General features: G+C 41.6%; 1 protein-coding gene across 1 annotated transcript in view; it reads right to left on the bottom strand.

Moving 5' to 3' along the window:
• The window catches only part of LOC124282570 (protein N-terminal asparagine amidohydrolase-like), a 655,781-nt gene that overhangs the window by 391,476 nt on the left and 247,785 nt on the right, over nt 1-16,520 (bottom strand). Inside the window, exon 5 of the mRNA XM_046718580.1 lies at nt 9,044-9,152. Coding sequence (XP_046574536.1) covers nt 9,044-9,152 — 109 coding nt within the window. The remainder of the gene's footprint in view (nt 1-9,043; nt 9,153-16,520) is intronic.

The raw sequence follows: 16,520 nt of genomic DNA, 5'->3' as shown, positions 1-16,520 counted from the left end.
TAATAAATTATTATCAGTGTTATCTTGTGTCTGTTATTTCCTAATAGGCTTTATGCCCGATTTACGAACTGGTCACTGAGTTTTGAGTAGAGAACAGATTAACCCGAACGCACCCCTATAAAAATAAAAGTACACAACGCAAAGTCCAAACAAGGTTGATTAAACATCATGTTCCTACACACTATGCAACTTAACTCAGCTGTCACTGGCCGTGATTGTCTACTGAGAACCACGCCTATTACATTAAAAAGGTAAGTTATTAAAATCTGCTGAGCTGTAGGTTTGTTAATCATGTCGTGATGTGATTATCGCTCTAACACACCTGAGAGATTCGTTAACAGTTTGGTATGCACAGGCGGTGAAAGTTGTATTGTATTGAATTTGGTTGGTTGCATATTGTTTTGTGTTATGTTGTCAGTTTGCATGTATGTGTGAATGAGGAACCTCACATATTATGACATTGAAAACAGACTAAACTTAACATTATTCCATGGTCAATGTCGCAATGTTAGTGAAATGGTAGTATACCGAAGTTTGTTTCACATTGTTGATAATACCTTCTTTTTTTGCAGATGAAATTATTAAAAAATGAACGAATAATGCCATGCTTCTCTGAGTAAGGGAAGATTATTTATATAGTGATTCTTATCAAATTAGATATTTCTTTATTGTCCGAACAGAATTCACAAATTACGTATGTTTTGTGTAGGTGTGTGTGCATGCACTCGTGTATAACATCTAACTTGATAGGCATTAAAAATCAGGCCGTTTGTAACCATAATGACTATATTGGTTGGAACACTTGAGGAACAAAAATAATTTCACACTTCAAAAGGAACTGGAACAGTGACATTTTTCATGTTATCATATGAGCTTTAAAACATTGAATGAAATAAATGCTGTATGATGAAATGGATCAGAGAACATTATAATAGCATAAATGACGTGTTAATGACACATGTAATGGTCAAAAATATATAATCACTATGTTAGTTAACTCATGACCAGACACGTCAAACAAGTACCGATATATTTATATCTAATATGTAAAAATTCAGTATTTCTTAGTACCTGAAATAGAAAACACGAATTTGGAATGAGATGTTTTAACCTGAGATCAATCTGTTAGGTAGCAGTTTACTAAAGTTGAACTTAAATCAACTTCAAAAGATTGGTCATTCGCAAACTGAAGCAGATCTCACTTATATTGCAATGAACAGTATGGGAATACATAACGAAACATACCACTTACGTGATAACTCCCTGTTTATTGCATAGAGCGGCATTTCGATGTACATCGTTCAGGATAAACAAGCTGATTGATTGATTACATCACTTGGACGATGCAGTGGATTTCGACTTGTTGATCTTACTCTCCCATTGACCCCAACGATGTGTTACTTGCTGAAGTACCTGTTGTTGTTAATTTGCTGCTTGTCACTATGCATATATACTTCTATTCACCTGGTTGTAGTAACTTTCATCTTGATAACGGTGTGAGAATATACATGGAAACTCCCCTCTATCGACCTTTGGTTCAAACGGATGAGTTAAGAAAATAGGTCGATGTCCCGTCCGTTCGCAATTAACATTGGACTATAGAGACAATGATGGGCCTACGTGTTGATAGAAGAGGATATTCCGGATTATGGGGATGAGAGCACACCTAATGAGAAAACAAGCCAAATATATGTTATAAAGATAGTGTGTTATTTCAGTCTCTGTGCACTTAGCATATATACACTGAAACATGAAACATAAAATACATAGAAGGCGTAAGCCACGAGTGGTAACGGGAGACTATATGGACAGATTTTATTTAATCATGTTACAACATGCAACATTTTACAGGAATCATAAATAGTTATATTACATCATATTACGAAATTTTAAATATACAAACACATTTATAAGTACATTATAAATATATTAAAGATGTGAAAGAAGAGACGCTGAATCAGCAAACTGTCTAACAGTTAACATTCCATTTTGAAACTGGTGTCTCAGTTCTTGAAGACGACGTTCCAGGTATCGGTATTTCCTTATCGTTGGTTGTCTTTGGCCTTTGGCATATTGCACCAACGAGGTGTACGAATAAACTTATGTTCAAGTTGAGCATTAGCCATTTCGAAATCGAATGTACACTTTCATGCTTCTTTTCATTATATATCCCCATGTAATTAGAGGGGAACTGATCCAGAGCGATTAATGTTTCTCGCCAACAGCCTAATTACCCAACCAAACTGCAAGCTGGTCGGTATCTGCTCTCTCAACAGTGATGAACACAAAGACTGGGCTTCTGGCCACCTTGACAAAATTTCTTCAACCCAAACAGCGGGACATTAGGAAGGGTGGATGCTAATCAGATGCCTGTTATTTGAGAATACCTCCGGTAGTTCCTGTGTGATTGCAATAAAGTATCCCAGCAGTGTATGCTTTTCGGATTTTCTAATGCATGGATGGCATAGTAACTGATCCAATTTGATCTTATTTCTGTGGTTTTTTACCTCAATATTTAATCATGCCATGTAAACATATGATGTCTATTACATATTATATTTATGACAAATGAAAATTTACTTAGGTAGATACTATTTTAACTTCAGTACACATCAAATGCTTATATGTATTTCTTATGCAACAATGAAGTTCCGTTCGTATCCTCCAAACAGTGTCGGCCCATAAGTTTTTTCAGGCAATTAACATTGCATGCAAATCAGCGATTACTACTCCCTTTGCTGTAACCAGTGTTTGGTGGTATAAACCTACACATGTTATTTGTCATCATTCACTTGATGGTCAGTTAATGAATTTATAACAGGTATGATGGTAATACCACTCAGATTACCCGACAAAGGTTCCCATTTCGCATTTCTTGTGTCTGGAGTAAATACTCAGCATTATGAATTAAGGTCTGATGTGACAAATGTATTACATGTTATGTAATATGCTCATGGAAGTGCAGCAAGACGAATGATCAGCTGAGATACAAAACAAACATTGATCAAAGGATTAAAGGTCACATGCAATGTAAAACACAACTTTGCAGATTCAGATACCTTTCGGTATGGACTTACCGAAACAAATCGTCAAAAAATGCAAATTCAACTTATAAAGTTGAAAAAAAATGCGATGAAAAAAACCCGTTTCACTAATTTTCCCCTGACTTTTCTGGGGAAAACTGGTTTCAACAGCTGGGCTGCGCTTATAGCACGTGCGCAGTGAAGTAGGTTCGCGCAGCTTGGAAGCGGTTGTCCGGTGAATACTCGGTGAAGGCTTTGGTGTGAGCTATTTTTCTAATGTTTTGTTGATATTTCACAGGCGCGCGAGCTTTTTATATGTTATGACAGTAAATAAACTGTTTATATAATTTCATTTGTCTATTTCACCACACGTTCTTCTTACCGAGTCACTTTCTCAGTTCGATACTTAAAAGCAATGCCATTATTTAGCGTTGACAGAATTTCCAACTGTGATATAGATATGTAGTTGTCACAGACTAAACTCAATGTCTTGTTTTATTGACACCTGTGCGTCTGCCTGCCTGTCTGCTAATGACAATATTCAATACACAGCTGCTATCACTGACCACATGCAATTTGAACTTAACACCAATCAGGCTATACACCATAAACAAAATGCATTTTATTAATGGCCCGAGTTCGGTCTCTGTCACATCATGTAATTACACAGACAGGCAGGTGTGATACTTGAACACATGACATGTTATGATGTCTGTTGATTGCAAAATGTTATACACAAAAAATGAGCATGTATTTACAAAACCCAACATCTCTATATATCCAAGGCAGACTTAAGGGAAGATGAATGAGGTAGGGATAATTTAGGCATCCGTTCCGGAGGCAGGCAACCAGATAATCCCAACTCCACAGGGATGTCAACTTCATGATCCTCGGAGGTGGCAGGGTATTATGATAAAGTCCATTTAAATGCTCAAGCTTCTCCTTAAATGACCATCCAGGAGTAAAATCCTAGATTGCACCGTTAACAACCACTCCCTCATGGTTAACTCTGGCTGAGAAAAGGGATAAACAGAGGAGCCATCTGGGTCTGATAGATCAGGCACTAACAGTATGAGCGGTGGGTTTTTCGTGTCAATAAAAGCCGAGGGGGTCTATAGGCATGTCTTCAGAACCGCTAGGCAGTGTAGGCACATGGGTCTCGGGTTGTTGAGCCGGTAAATCGGTATCCATAGCCCCTGACCCAGATGGCCCAGTCCCTCCGTGGGGAAAGTTGGCAGGCTGTGGGCGACTGGGAGCCGCCATGCACGGCATGTGTAGCCTTAACCACAGGCAAGCCAATCCCAATATCGACACTGCCAACACCATCCCCGTCGCCTGAAGCCCTAAGCTTCTCCCTTGAGGGGACCGGCCTCCTACGTACGTGAGGGTATGATGACCGGCTCTCCCGGTCACAGCACCCTTTAGATCGGTAGGAAATGACCTTGACTTCCGGCTCGTGCCATCGGTCAAGTCATTGCCGTCTTACCGGAGTAACTGTTTATGCAGCTTGTTAATTTTGATTTCGTTACGAATCTCCATGTCTCGCAGGGACTTATCCATCGACGCCTGGATGTCAGATTGAAAGGAAGCTAGTAATTCTATATTGCTGATAAATCAAGCTGACTTGAGGATGACTTTGACTTTGACCTTGATCGTGATTTGGAGTCTGATTTTATGGAAGATGAGGGAGAACCCGAATTACTTTTCTTAGGCTTCGAACATTCCGATGACAATGAGTTTTTGCGTTTTCTGGATTGTGATCAGGATTCATCCATAATAACCCAATCTCCCTCAGACATCTCTTGACATAAAAGGCAACGATCCGAAAGAGTGCAGGGAATGCCTTTAGAACAACCAGCACACAAAGAATGGGGGTCTATATCCTCCATGAACTTTTGACATTGGAGACACTTATTTTTAGAAATTATGCTGCAATCGGGAAAATGGCGGGAAAAAATAGTCCTATACAAGTGAAATTTTACAGCAATGAATGATATGAAATAGGAATGCGATTGTTGTATTGATTAATGCGATTCAACTGACCAATCTTCTGTAGCTTTGATGAAGAAAAGGAGACTTGTAATTGAAAATTTCTTCACTTCACTTCTATATGTCTTGAAGGTAGACCATACAGAAAAATTATGAAGGGCTTTCAAACAACAATGCTGTGACGTCAGGATCAGGGGAGATAATTCAGTAGTCAAAATCACACATACCAATAGGAATAGCTATGACTTAGTGTTTTAAAATTGCATTTAATTTTTCTGTCTGTATCTGTGTAACAGGAATAAAGGCTGCCGTAATCCAGAGGCATTGGTTACGTTATAATTAAGTAATATTGTGTCTCAATATGAGATTTTAAAAACTATTCACTGAAAATTTCAATTTTTCAACTTTTTACCCCAAAAGAGGACTTAGCATCATAATTCAAGGGGAGGGGAGGGAGAGGCCTTTAGTACTCCTTAGTTATAACTTAAACATGGTGAAAACTCTAAAATAATTTCTGTACCAAACATTTTGAGGTTTTGTCACATTTTGACTGGACTATTAGCTGGATAGGTTCCTGGAAAAAAACATAAGTTTATTTCAAATGGGTTTATGTGCTTATGCATAACGTTATACGCACAACATTAAAAATGACACGCAATAAATGTCAAAAATGGATTTTCTTCTATGACGTCAAATGACGCTATGCTTAACACTAGGTCAATGTAACTCAGATCAAATGGAGAGAATTTGTTGTGGATACGGACGCTATATTTTATTCACGATAAACCAAACTATTCCAATTCAAAGTTCCCCAATGTGAGCAGATACATTTTGGTAGTTTCATTGTTTATAAGAAAAGATGACAATGTACTACATGAGAAAGCACGTAATAGCTATTTGGATGGCCCTATCTGACATATAAGTTAGTACTTAGATTTCCATATTCTCCTGTTTGTGTAGATGTATTTTGACTAATGTTGCATCATTATTAACAAGGTACTAGCCATATCTTCAAATGTAATGAAATTACTTAAAATAATACAACATTTTAGTTGACATCATTACTTGGTTTTTTGCATTTTGCTACGTCAGCAAATTAAGATATGCTGATATGCTGATTATATATCTCACCTAATTTCCATTAATTGTATAAAAGGTCTTGGCTTCTATGTCAGAATTTAACAGTCTTTAGACAAAACAAAATGAATGATTTTACCATTTTTATAGTGTCCTGAACACATCAACAATTAGATGGTATGGCTGCGTATCTTAGTGCGAGCAACACACGCACCTGTTTGGCATTAATTGAACGTAAATGAAAAATAAAAACACCTGAATATTTTTTAAGGATAAGAATTTTCTTTGTTTATGATTATGTAGCTATTTCTCTTCTTAAGTCAGCAATGAAAGATGCAAAAAGATAGCTTTTTTGTATGGAACTATTAGAATATGGATGTAAGGTTTGTCCAAATTAAGACATGGTTTGTATATTTTAAAACAATTTTCGTATAAATATTGTTAGAGTTTGACATCCTGTCATTGATTATATTATCGAAAACAATGATAGTGAATCATGAAACGTTTCTGAAAAACGCGCATCTGGCCAATCAATATACATCATTGTTTTGTCTATAAAATGACACAAACAAATTCAGTGAACAAGACAATTCCTTTAAATATGCATGCATATACATTTCATAAAATGTATGAATCATTTCCATTAATATTATCAGTTTTACTTGTACATGTTGCAGTTATGGCTACGTGGGATCTTCTAACACTTGTGTAAAGGTTTACAATATGGTGTACTACACTAAATGTGTCAATTTCTTATGTAAATATTATTCAAACAATCAAAAGCATTATAATCTAAACGTATACCCTATATTCACGTATAATATGATATTGAACAAAGCTAAATGTAGATACTGAAATTAGAAAGAATATCTGAACGATACACAAAATATACATCATAGTACTGAAAGTGTAATCAGAAGGATAGGGCGATTGTGTTTACTCTTGTTCAACCGACCTTCACTTCAAAGAAATTGCCTCATATGTACAACAATGTTGACGTATGACATCACTACCGATGACCGATTTCTTACAAAATGGCGGCTTCGCTGACAAGGGTACACAGGATTTTGCGAGGACTCTTCCCTTGATTCAGGGATCATTTGTACATAAATATGAGATGTAAGTAATCAGAATGACTCTGTAAGTTGGTATTGTTATATGTTTTTATCGTTTCCATTGTAATTAAGAGAAGAAGCCAGAAATGCTGATAATTACCATTGTCGTTCAGCGTGATTTGGCATCAGTCATGGCGTTACGCTGCACAGAAACTTTGACAATTTCTTATGAATTATCAAATCATTGCATTGTATCCAATTTTAAATTGCTATTTCTTGCTACGATACTCTTTCCATACATATTCTAAAGGCATTGAGCCATTGCAAGCAATGCACAAACGGCTGGATGTCGGAAAAATTTCAGAAAATGCTACGCAGTGTAAAATCAGAATTTTTCTTGGTTTACATTTCAAACAAGTGCAGTCTTTTGAGCACAGCATTCGTTTTCACACCCAATATCTTTCATTTCATTTCATCTAGACAGCTGGTATTGGTAGCAAAGACCAGTTGTACTTTGATTCTAAAATGTATGGGGAATTCAGTGATGCGTTTGTCGCAGCTGAATATGAAATATACGTGATGTAATAGGTGTCTCAATACCGGCCTTTGCGAAACGTGATTTTGTAAACACTATCCACTATGGCCGAAAGTGCACTTCGGCGTTCATGTAAGTGTATTTTCAAAAACATCCTAACCGATTCGAGGTTCATCGGCAAGGTTTCAGAATTATCATTAGCGATTTCATGTAAAACTGATAGTAGTGATCCTTAATATGCTATTTGTGAGATTTAATACTCCTGGTCATTATCCGATTTTCACATTTTAAAACATACAGCAAACAACGCTGTGAATCGCGATTTTGCATTGTGTAAAAAATGGCAACATTTACGATGAAGCATGTTTTGAAAGGTAATTTTAAGCACTTTAGCTTTGTCTGAGATAATAGTGGATGGTATCAAAGAAACTGGGAATTTCCCACAGAATTTAAAACTGTGAAGTGTGCGTGATATATTTAAAATTATATTGGACTTCAAAGTGAGGATTGAAGAGGAAGGACATATACAGTACAACCAGAAATTATTGAGAATTTAAAGATTGCAATTTTTTATTTTTTTTCACTCATTACTCACGTATTAAATGTGAATATTAGCAGAACAAAACTCCAGATTCAAAGACAGGTGAACAGTTAGTATTTTGTCAAGTCACCACGGGCAGCAATGCAGGCTTCAATGCGGCGGGGCATACTACTGATCAAAGAAGTTAGAAAGTCGTGGTCCATGCTGTCTCAATATCGGACTACCTCTTCTTACATTTCAGCCATATTTGTCAGATTTTTCTTATTGACACTTTACTTCATAAGTCCCCAAACATTTTCTATTGGATTTAGGTCAGGGCTATAGCTTGGCCAATCTAATAATGTCATATTTTGGGTCCGAAACCAGGCCTGTGAATGCTTTGAACGACAATTTTCTGGGCCTACCTGCGCCTCCCTGGTGCTCAGTGCTATATCCATTTGCAATATTTTTCAAAACACGATAAACAGTGGACAAAGGGATGCCTGTTCTACTTGAAATCACTTTAACTGATCTGATGTCCTTGTTATAATACTCTAAAATCAACTTCCTCTTCTCTAAATCATCCATAGAGAGGATCACTGAAAATGTCGTCTGCTAGTAAGTAAACAAAGGGGGATAACTCTTCACAAACTAATGAAAAAGGATTAACGGAGTTGTCTCTCTTGAATGAAACCAAGCACTTGATAGCTGGTCAAGGTTGTTTATACTAGAAATCCAATTAAATATATTCCTAAAATTCTCAATAATTTCTGGTCATACTATATATCCCTGTGGCACCCAGAGGATTAGCATCCATACAATATGAAACAAGCATGGTACATACTGGCCTTCTGGTTTGTCCTTGGACAACTTTAGTACAAGCTCCAGCATATTCTCTAATCCTTGTTTGCTGTTACATCCATCAAAATGACCAATACAGGAAGCCCTTGAGCCTGGAGACATAGTATAACATACATTCAAAACCAAACACATTGTCACAAAATAATCACTTCATACTAGTATTTCTTTTTCTTACTGACTTACTTAGAATGACAAGTAAGTTACTCAAAACTGCTTCAAACTCCAAAATATTTCTTGCCTCTATTAGTCACTTAAAATGAAACCAGTGTTATCATTGTGTATAATTACAAGAATACGACCTCTAACACATCACACAAAATAAATTTCACACTTTGGATGTTATGACACGAGAAAATTGTTTTTGTTGCCAAGTTTTGAGATAGTGAGTTAATTTTTACGCAGCACTCAGCAATATTCCAGCCATATGGCTTTGAGATCAATTCAGTTCTTAGGCTCATGTAACTGTGCATGCTTAAGGCAAGAATATGTCACTTCATTTCAGTAATCAACTGGATGCAGATATATTGGGTAGGTAGGATGGACTACCGTACTTTATGATGTAATAGAGGAAGTATTCTTAGATTATTACCCATATGGGAAGGAGGACATATGGTAGTATTTTTCCTGTAAGTCCCAAGGGAGGTTACACCTTTTGGTGAACATTGATTGGCTGCTTCAGAAAATAAACAATTTCATTGGTTAAAAACAATATGTCGGAACTTTTTCATTCATCTTTTCAGTTCATTCACTGTTTTACTCTGTTGTAAATTACTCAATAAACATTCAGTTTTGTTTATTTATGAATACATCACTGCAAAGTCTTGGAAATAGTTGCACAGTTTTTGAAAAATGAAAACAACACAATGTTGCAAAAGGTAAAACAATACGTCTGCTAGAAATCATGTCACATCACACCTGGTGAACAAACATGGCATCTTCCCCATCTCCAATAAAAGTAAATGACAAAGTGAAGGTTGATGGCAGCATATTGGGAAGAGTTGTAGATATTGTTCAACCACTGAAAACGTTCAATGTACATGTTGTGAGGACTGAACAAGGTGCAGTGAGATGCAAGTTCCCAGGTTTCGCATCCATGTTGTGCCTGACACTGTCCCGTCTCACCTCCAAATGAACTACTCAATGTATTTGTTGTGAGGACTAAACAAGGTGCGATGCAAGTTCCCAGGTTTCACATCTCACCTCCAAATAACTACTCACACACAAATTTGATGAAATATGTCTGTGTTCATGTTCCACATGTACTACCAGGTCAGGCGTATCCTCAATGAGATCAGCGCCCCGCTCCCACAGGACAAAGCATGGGACGCAGTAAACAACCCGTATGGTCGACGGGCCTACGAACGCGTTTGAAACGAATTCGAACTAGACCCGAAGACGGATTGGCGTTTGGCGGGCCCGAACCATGGGTTGGGTCTCCCCAACGTTCACAATATGCCCCTCTTGGAAGCCAGCGAAAAGATGAAAGAATGGGGTTACAAGTCGGATCATATCACAACAAACGAGTGGGATGACCGTTACATGGCTTTCGACAACAGCAAGGATTACCGAGTCTGGAGGTTCGAGCAGGGGCCCGCGGATGACTGGAAAAAGTTCATGCTGGACACGTCGAAAGGGTTTACTCTTGCCGGCATCGAACGCTTGAACGTCATGTCCAACGTCGAGGATGCAATCTCCGCCCCAGTCGATCTACTGGGTGCCATCTGACGATACCAAGACGTATTGGAATACGCCCGGTCTAAAGTCGACTACGTGTTCGACGTGGGACTGTACATGGCTCTGAGCGACATGCGACTGAGAATCAACAAAGTGGTGGGCTAAAACAACAAAATCATCGTAGCCACGGCAGACCAAAAGTTGGGGGTCAACCCCCGATGTCAACGTCCCCCACGTGTCACCCCCCACGACCGGTGAGACGGGTATAGTGGCGCCACACCCAGAGCCTAGGGTTCAACCCACACCCAAACACAGCCCCAACCCCCACACCTGCAGGCGTCCAATCAGCAGCACATAGACCGTAAAACAGTGCTGGTGGTCGGGGGGATCGCGGCCGGTTTGGGTCTCATTTGGTAAAAAAATTCCTTAGCTGCTACGTACACCAGGCCCGCCACGGCGACGACGGCTGCCCACAGGTTTTGGCCGAGCCACGTGACAGTTTTAGCCAGCGTGCTGAGCAGCCACGAGAAGATGCTACCCAGGATGCCGGGCAGGGCTTCGGCGGCCTTACCAGCGAGTTTAGCCAGGGCCTCCCCGAGGGATTTCAGATGTTTTTTTATCCAGTCTCTGACGTCACCAGAGGGTGTACCCCCACTTGGTGGGGTGGGTGTACCCCCCGTCAGAGACATGACCAGGGTTGATATGATGAAGCCCAATGCAGTCAGAATGCTGGCGATAGTAATCCCTTGCTCTCGGAAGAGGATTCGGATCCTGTTGGCCAACGTGGTGTCTTCATTCAGGACTCGATCGATGGTTTCCCGCACGCGGCTGATCTGGCATCGAAGCTGTTCCCGGTTCGAGGAAGCGGATTCCAACCGAGTCCGTCTCTCGTCTTGCAAGTTGCGCAATCGTTTTTCGATGATGGTTTTCAGAGACTCGTCTTCAGTTTTCCTTTCTCACGAGCATTGTGCTCATCGATTTCGTTCAGTTTCCCCATGTTGTTCACGAGTTCTCCGCGTACACGCTTCAAGGCTTCGTCTAGGCCGTACAGTTCCCTCAGGGGAAATTCGAGACCCGGGAAAGGCTTGTTCCAGTACGTGGCCAATATTTTTTCGAGACTGTCTGATGTTTCTTTAGCACGTTGGGGCATATCACCTTCACCGCTGAGTTCAACCCTGGCTGCTTGCAGATCTTGGACGACCTTCGGGGGAAGCTTAGGCTGTGCACCACCGTAATCTGTGAAGCCTAGTTCATCACGGATCAGTTGACTCCCACCAGGGCGACTGGTGAGTGTTGACAAAGCATACGGTCCTTTCGCGTCTTTTTTCATGATATCGACCCCCGGGTGAGCCCTCAATCGCACCGTGCCTTTCTTATCGATGGTAAACTTGATATAGTCTCGTCCCCACGGCTTGATGTTGTCTCTCTTTTCAACTGCGTCGTAATAATCGTCAACGGCCGGCTGTACAAGTTCAGTGCTTAAGGGGTTGTTCGTGAATGAGGTTTCCTCCTCCCTTTCCGAAGATCAAGAGAGCCTCTAGGCGTCAGACCAGAACTAAACGCTGCTGGTTAGATTCCCAAACCTGGGTGAGAATGACCTCATCGTACCAGGCACGGTTCGACTGACGTTCAACCTCACGTTGACCTCCGACAACAACAAACGCGAGCTCGTGCGGAACGTAGGTCGAGCCATAATCAAGATCAGCGGTAACGAGGTGCTGATCATTGACGACAGCGACGTGTTCACTGCTACGGGGACCTCTGGAAAAGCGAGGGAGAACGTCAATGACGTGTACCAAGCCATCAACAAATCGTTTTGGTTGCGTGTGGGGTATGGCTTCACGGCAGACCAGCTAGACAAGATCTCAGAGGGTGAAAAGGCCATCGCCCAAGCGTACGGGAACAGGTTCTGCGTGCCGCTCGACTTCAAGTTGCTCATGGGACACGCGCCGTTTTACCAGGCTGCATTGGGGGATAGGCTTGAATACGAGCTCACGTTTAACGACTACAGCAAAGTCGTGCGTACGCCGAACGGTGATGAAGCCAGTTATGCCATTGACAACATCTCTCTGGAGTTCAACATGGTCACTAGCCCGGAGCTGGCCAGGCAGGTTCGAAACCAGTACTCGGGGAAGGTGGCCATCCTGTACGACCGCATACTGAGGCATAGAGCGGTCGTGCGGGATAAGAGCAACATGCTGTGGAACATCAACCTAAACTTGCCGGCGCGATTGATGAAAGGTATCCTGATTGTCCCCGTGGAGGATTACGAGCCGTTCCCGAAGGGACAGCGGGAAGTTTTTAACCCCGCAATTGAAAAGGTGGAAGTGACCATCGAGGGCGTCCCCAACCAGCTGTTCAGTCATGGTATGAGGGCACACCAGCAGTGGGACGAGATAACGAAACTACCGACCCGGCACCAACACGTCATCAAGGACCTGGACCTATCCTCCGTGCAGATCGGTGAATACCTGACCACCAAGTACGCGCTATGGTTGGACATGCGATCCACGGACGATGATCAATTGCACGGCAGCGGTTGCCGCATCGACAACGGCAGCGAGGGGATAACAATCCAGATTACCAAGAAGGCTCAACCCGCGGGCAAGTTGAAATTATATCTGTAAGTTATTATGGACGCACAACTTAATATAGAGAATGGGAGATTCGTGCAAGCCATCTATTGATTTGCGTGGCGAGCCATCTATTGATCTACCCCGTGACCCGCACTACGCCATAGTGTGCAGGCAGACGGGCTGTGGGAAGACCGTTTTGGTGCTGGATATGCTGGAGGGGTACTACCGGGATGTGTTCAATAACATCGTTATCATGTGCCCTACTCTGCACATGAATAGAACTTACACGGAAAGACCTTGGTCGATGACGGACCCGGATGTACACAGAGCCTTCTCCGGCCAGCACGCAAAGCACAGTGTCTGGGTGCTGACGCAGAAGTTCAACTCGGTGTTGAAAGACCTCAGGGAGCAGACGCGATGGGTGGCCTTATTCCACTGCAAGGACAGGGATTCGTTCGAGGAGTGCTTGAGAGAGAACGATGTGATGAGCAAACTAGAACGAGTATGGGTGAAGAAACAGCTCGCTGAAACTAAGCATTCTAAGCTCGTGCTCAAGACCAACCAACCCGTAGCGTATAGGGTGTTTTACCTCAGCAATGCTTAGCAAATGCTTAGCAAAGCTTAGCAAATGCTTAGTAAAACTTAGCGTTTAGCAGTTATGACTTTTTTTTAAGTGTTCATCGTGTGCAACTTAACCTTCATTTCGCTATGTTTCACCTATATCGGGTATTATATTATTAAAACTAAAACTTGCTTATTACATTATAAGATGGAGTGTGATGAACAGCTCGAACAACTGTTGGTGCCGCAGGATCAGAGTGACGACAAGTGAGAGAGACTGGTAGCGCTGGCTGTTGGTGGTAAAGCCAAACAATACTTTGGGGACTACGCTCCTGATAAAATTCACAAAATGTCAGCCTAAGAAATCGATAAGCTGTACGCGAGATACGAGGCTAGACTCGGGGCCGAGATGTCAAAGACTATAGGATCGGCTATGACCCAGATCTACACTGGTATTGCGTCGTACTTCCTTCCCATTCCCCAAGAACGTCGACTTTACCTGTGGGAGGACCTTGAGAAAGACCTGTTTATTGAACATGCTTTGAGCTCTGTCAGCTGCGTGCTGTACCACAAATACGGTATGTTTTTAGCCCCGGTGACGGCGGCGATTATCACAGCAAAGTATTGCCAATTTAAGGAGGGAAAAAATAATAGTAATGGTATACAAGATGGATCAAGAAGTGACTCCGACCCCGATAGGGGAGACCCCAATAGAGGAAACCCCAATGGGGAATCCTACAGTCACCAGGAAGAAGAACCCTAAGAAAGACGCCGCCGGTAGAAAAGGTGGTTTAACCAAGCACAAGAGTAACTACACTCTGTGGATTGCAGGCGCAACTGCTGCCGCGGCTCTCTCATTATTGTTATATAATACACAACCACCCCCAGCACCACAACCACAATTAGAGGTCAACCCACATATCATGTTATAAATATATATTTTTATATCATATACATAATGTCTGAGGGTAAAACGTTCGTCAACGATGCATACCACGCCACCGTGGTCGCCAGGGTACGCTCGGTTGACCAAAATGGTGCTTAAACAACAGACTATCAAGCTAGATTTCAACCTGCAGGATATGGGTATGCTCATAATGAACCTGGGTATGGCGATGGCCACCAAGGACATCCTCGTAAAACAAGGGATCATCCCGGAAAATATTTTGAAGTAAATGTAACTATATATAGGATGGCTACGATCGCCATGATGGTCGGCGGGGCGTTAGTAAACTCCCTGGCATTTTCCGGAAGTAATTTCCTCTTCTCGAAACTACGGGAGTCGAACGGGGCCGAGATAGAAGCGGAACGGAAACGTCATGACATAGCCGTGGAGAAACTACAAGCCGTGCAAGCTGAGTATGCGAAGAAACGTATACAGAGGATCGATGACATTAACGAACAACTCCAGTGTGAGAACCATGCCGTTAAAACATTCGAGAACGTTGAAGACGCAGCGAGAGAATTATACCTGCTAACCGGTAAACAGCAAGAACCACTCCATAAGCCCACACTCACTCAGTACTACACACCATCCCCGGGGCAAAAGGACCGGGAATTGATCTTCATCGCGCTGGGTCTAGCAGCGACTGCGTTGGTTGTAAAGCAATTAGACTAAGTTCCCACATGAGTATACCAAAGATGAGACCTGCCCCGTACCGATGCCAGTACATACTTAGGGGGAAGACCGAAACCTGCGGTAGGAAATGTAGGATGGAGGGGTACTGCTGTTTTCATAGGAGATGTTTAATAAACTACACGTGTTCCATGTGCGGTATTGGAGTGAAATGTCATTACTGTTTATGTAAAGCCCACGGGGCAAACGTAGTCAGGCACCAGCTTACCTACGAGAAGAAAAAGGACTACATAAACGAATGTAGGCGCCTCCTTAGTATGGAGGTGTAATTTTTTAATGGTTACCTAATTAGAAACTGTGTACACTTAGGTATATAATTCCACCCCCGGCTTTTGGCCTGGGAAGCTGAGAAGCTGAGAAGCTGGTTGATGTTTCCGGGTAAATGTAGTATTGATAACATCAGACCTCTGGTCATTAGCAAACTCGAAAAGGAAATAAACGAATTGGGACATATCAACTTTCAAATGATTGTTACTACAAAGCTGGATGTCTTCAGAGAACAAGTATTTACTGAATCAGCTAATATATATACGTGTATCCCCGACGTTCTGGAAATAATAAAACGGGAAAGCTATCCTGAGCCCAGAATCGATACGGTTATTCTAAATATAGCGCTGGAGGAGTTACCTCCCTTGTTGACAGCCAATTAGAGATTGTAACACATAGGCCTACTTTCCGAGAGCTCAAGCAGATTGCGAGAGAACGAGGTGTAGTGGGTTACTCCCGAATGAGGAAACCAGAGTTGTTGAGATTACTCAACATACAACCCCCTCCCACGGTAAAACAACTAAAACTCCGAGCGAAAGAGCTGGGGTTGACAGGTTATTCCCGCCTGGGGAAAGCCGACCTAATCGAATGGCTGAACGACCCCGTACGTCCCCACACTGTGAAACAACTCAAACAGGTAGCCCGCGAGCTGGGGTTAGTAGGTTATTCTCGTATGAGGAAAGCCGACCTAATTGAACTATTGCGTCAGAATAAAGCTGTTGATCTAGAGTTCATGCGCACTGAGA

This window comes from Haliotis rubra, unplaced genomic scaffold (genome assembly GCF_003918875.1).
Source record: "Haliotis rubra isolate DU_JTF1 unplaced genomic scaffold, ASM391887v1 Scf30, whole genome shotgun sequence".
Classification (NCBI taxonomy): Eukaryota; Metazoa; Mollusca; class Gastropoda; order Lepetellida; family Haliotidae; genus Haliotis; species Haliotis rubra.
The sequence above is the reverse complement of the archived record's forward strand: the minus strand, read 5'-3'. Positions and strand labels throughout refer to the sequence as shown.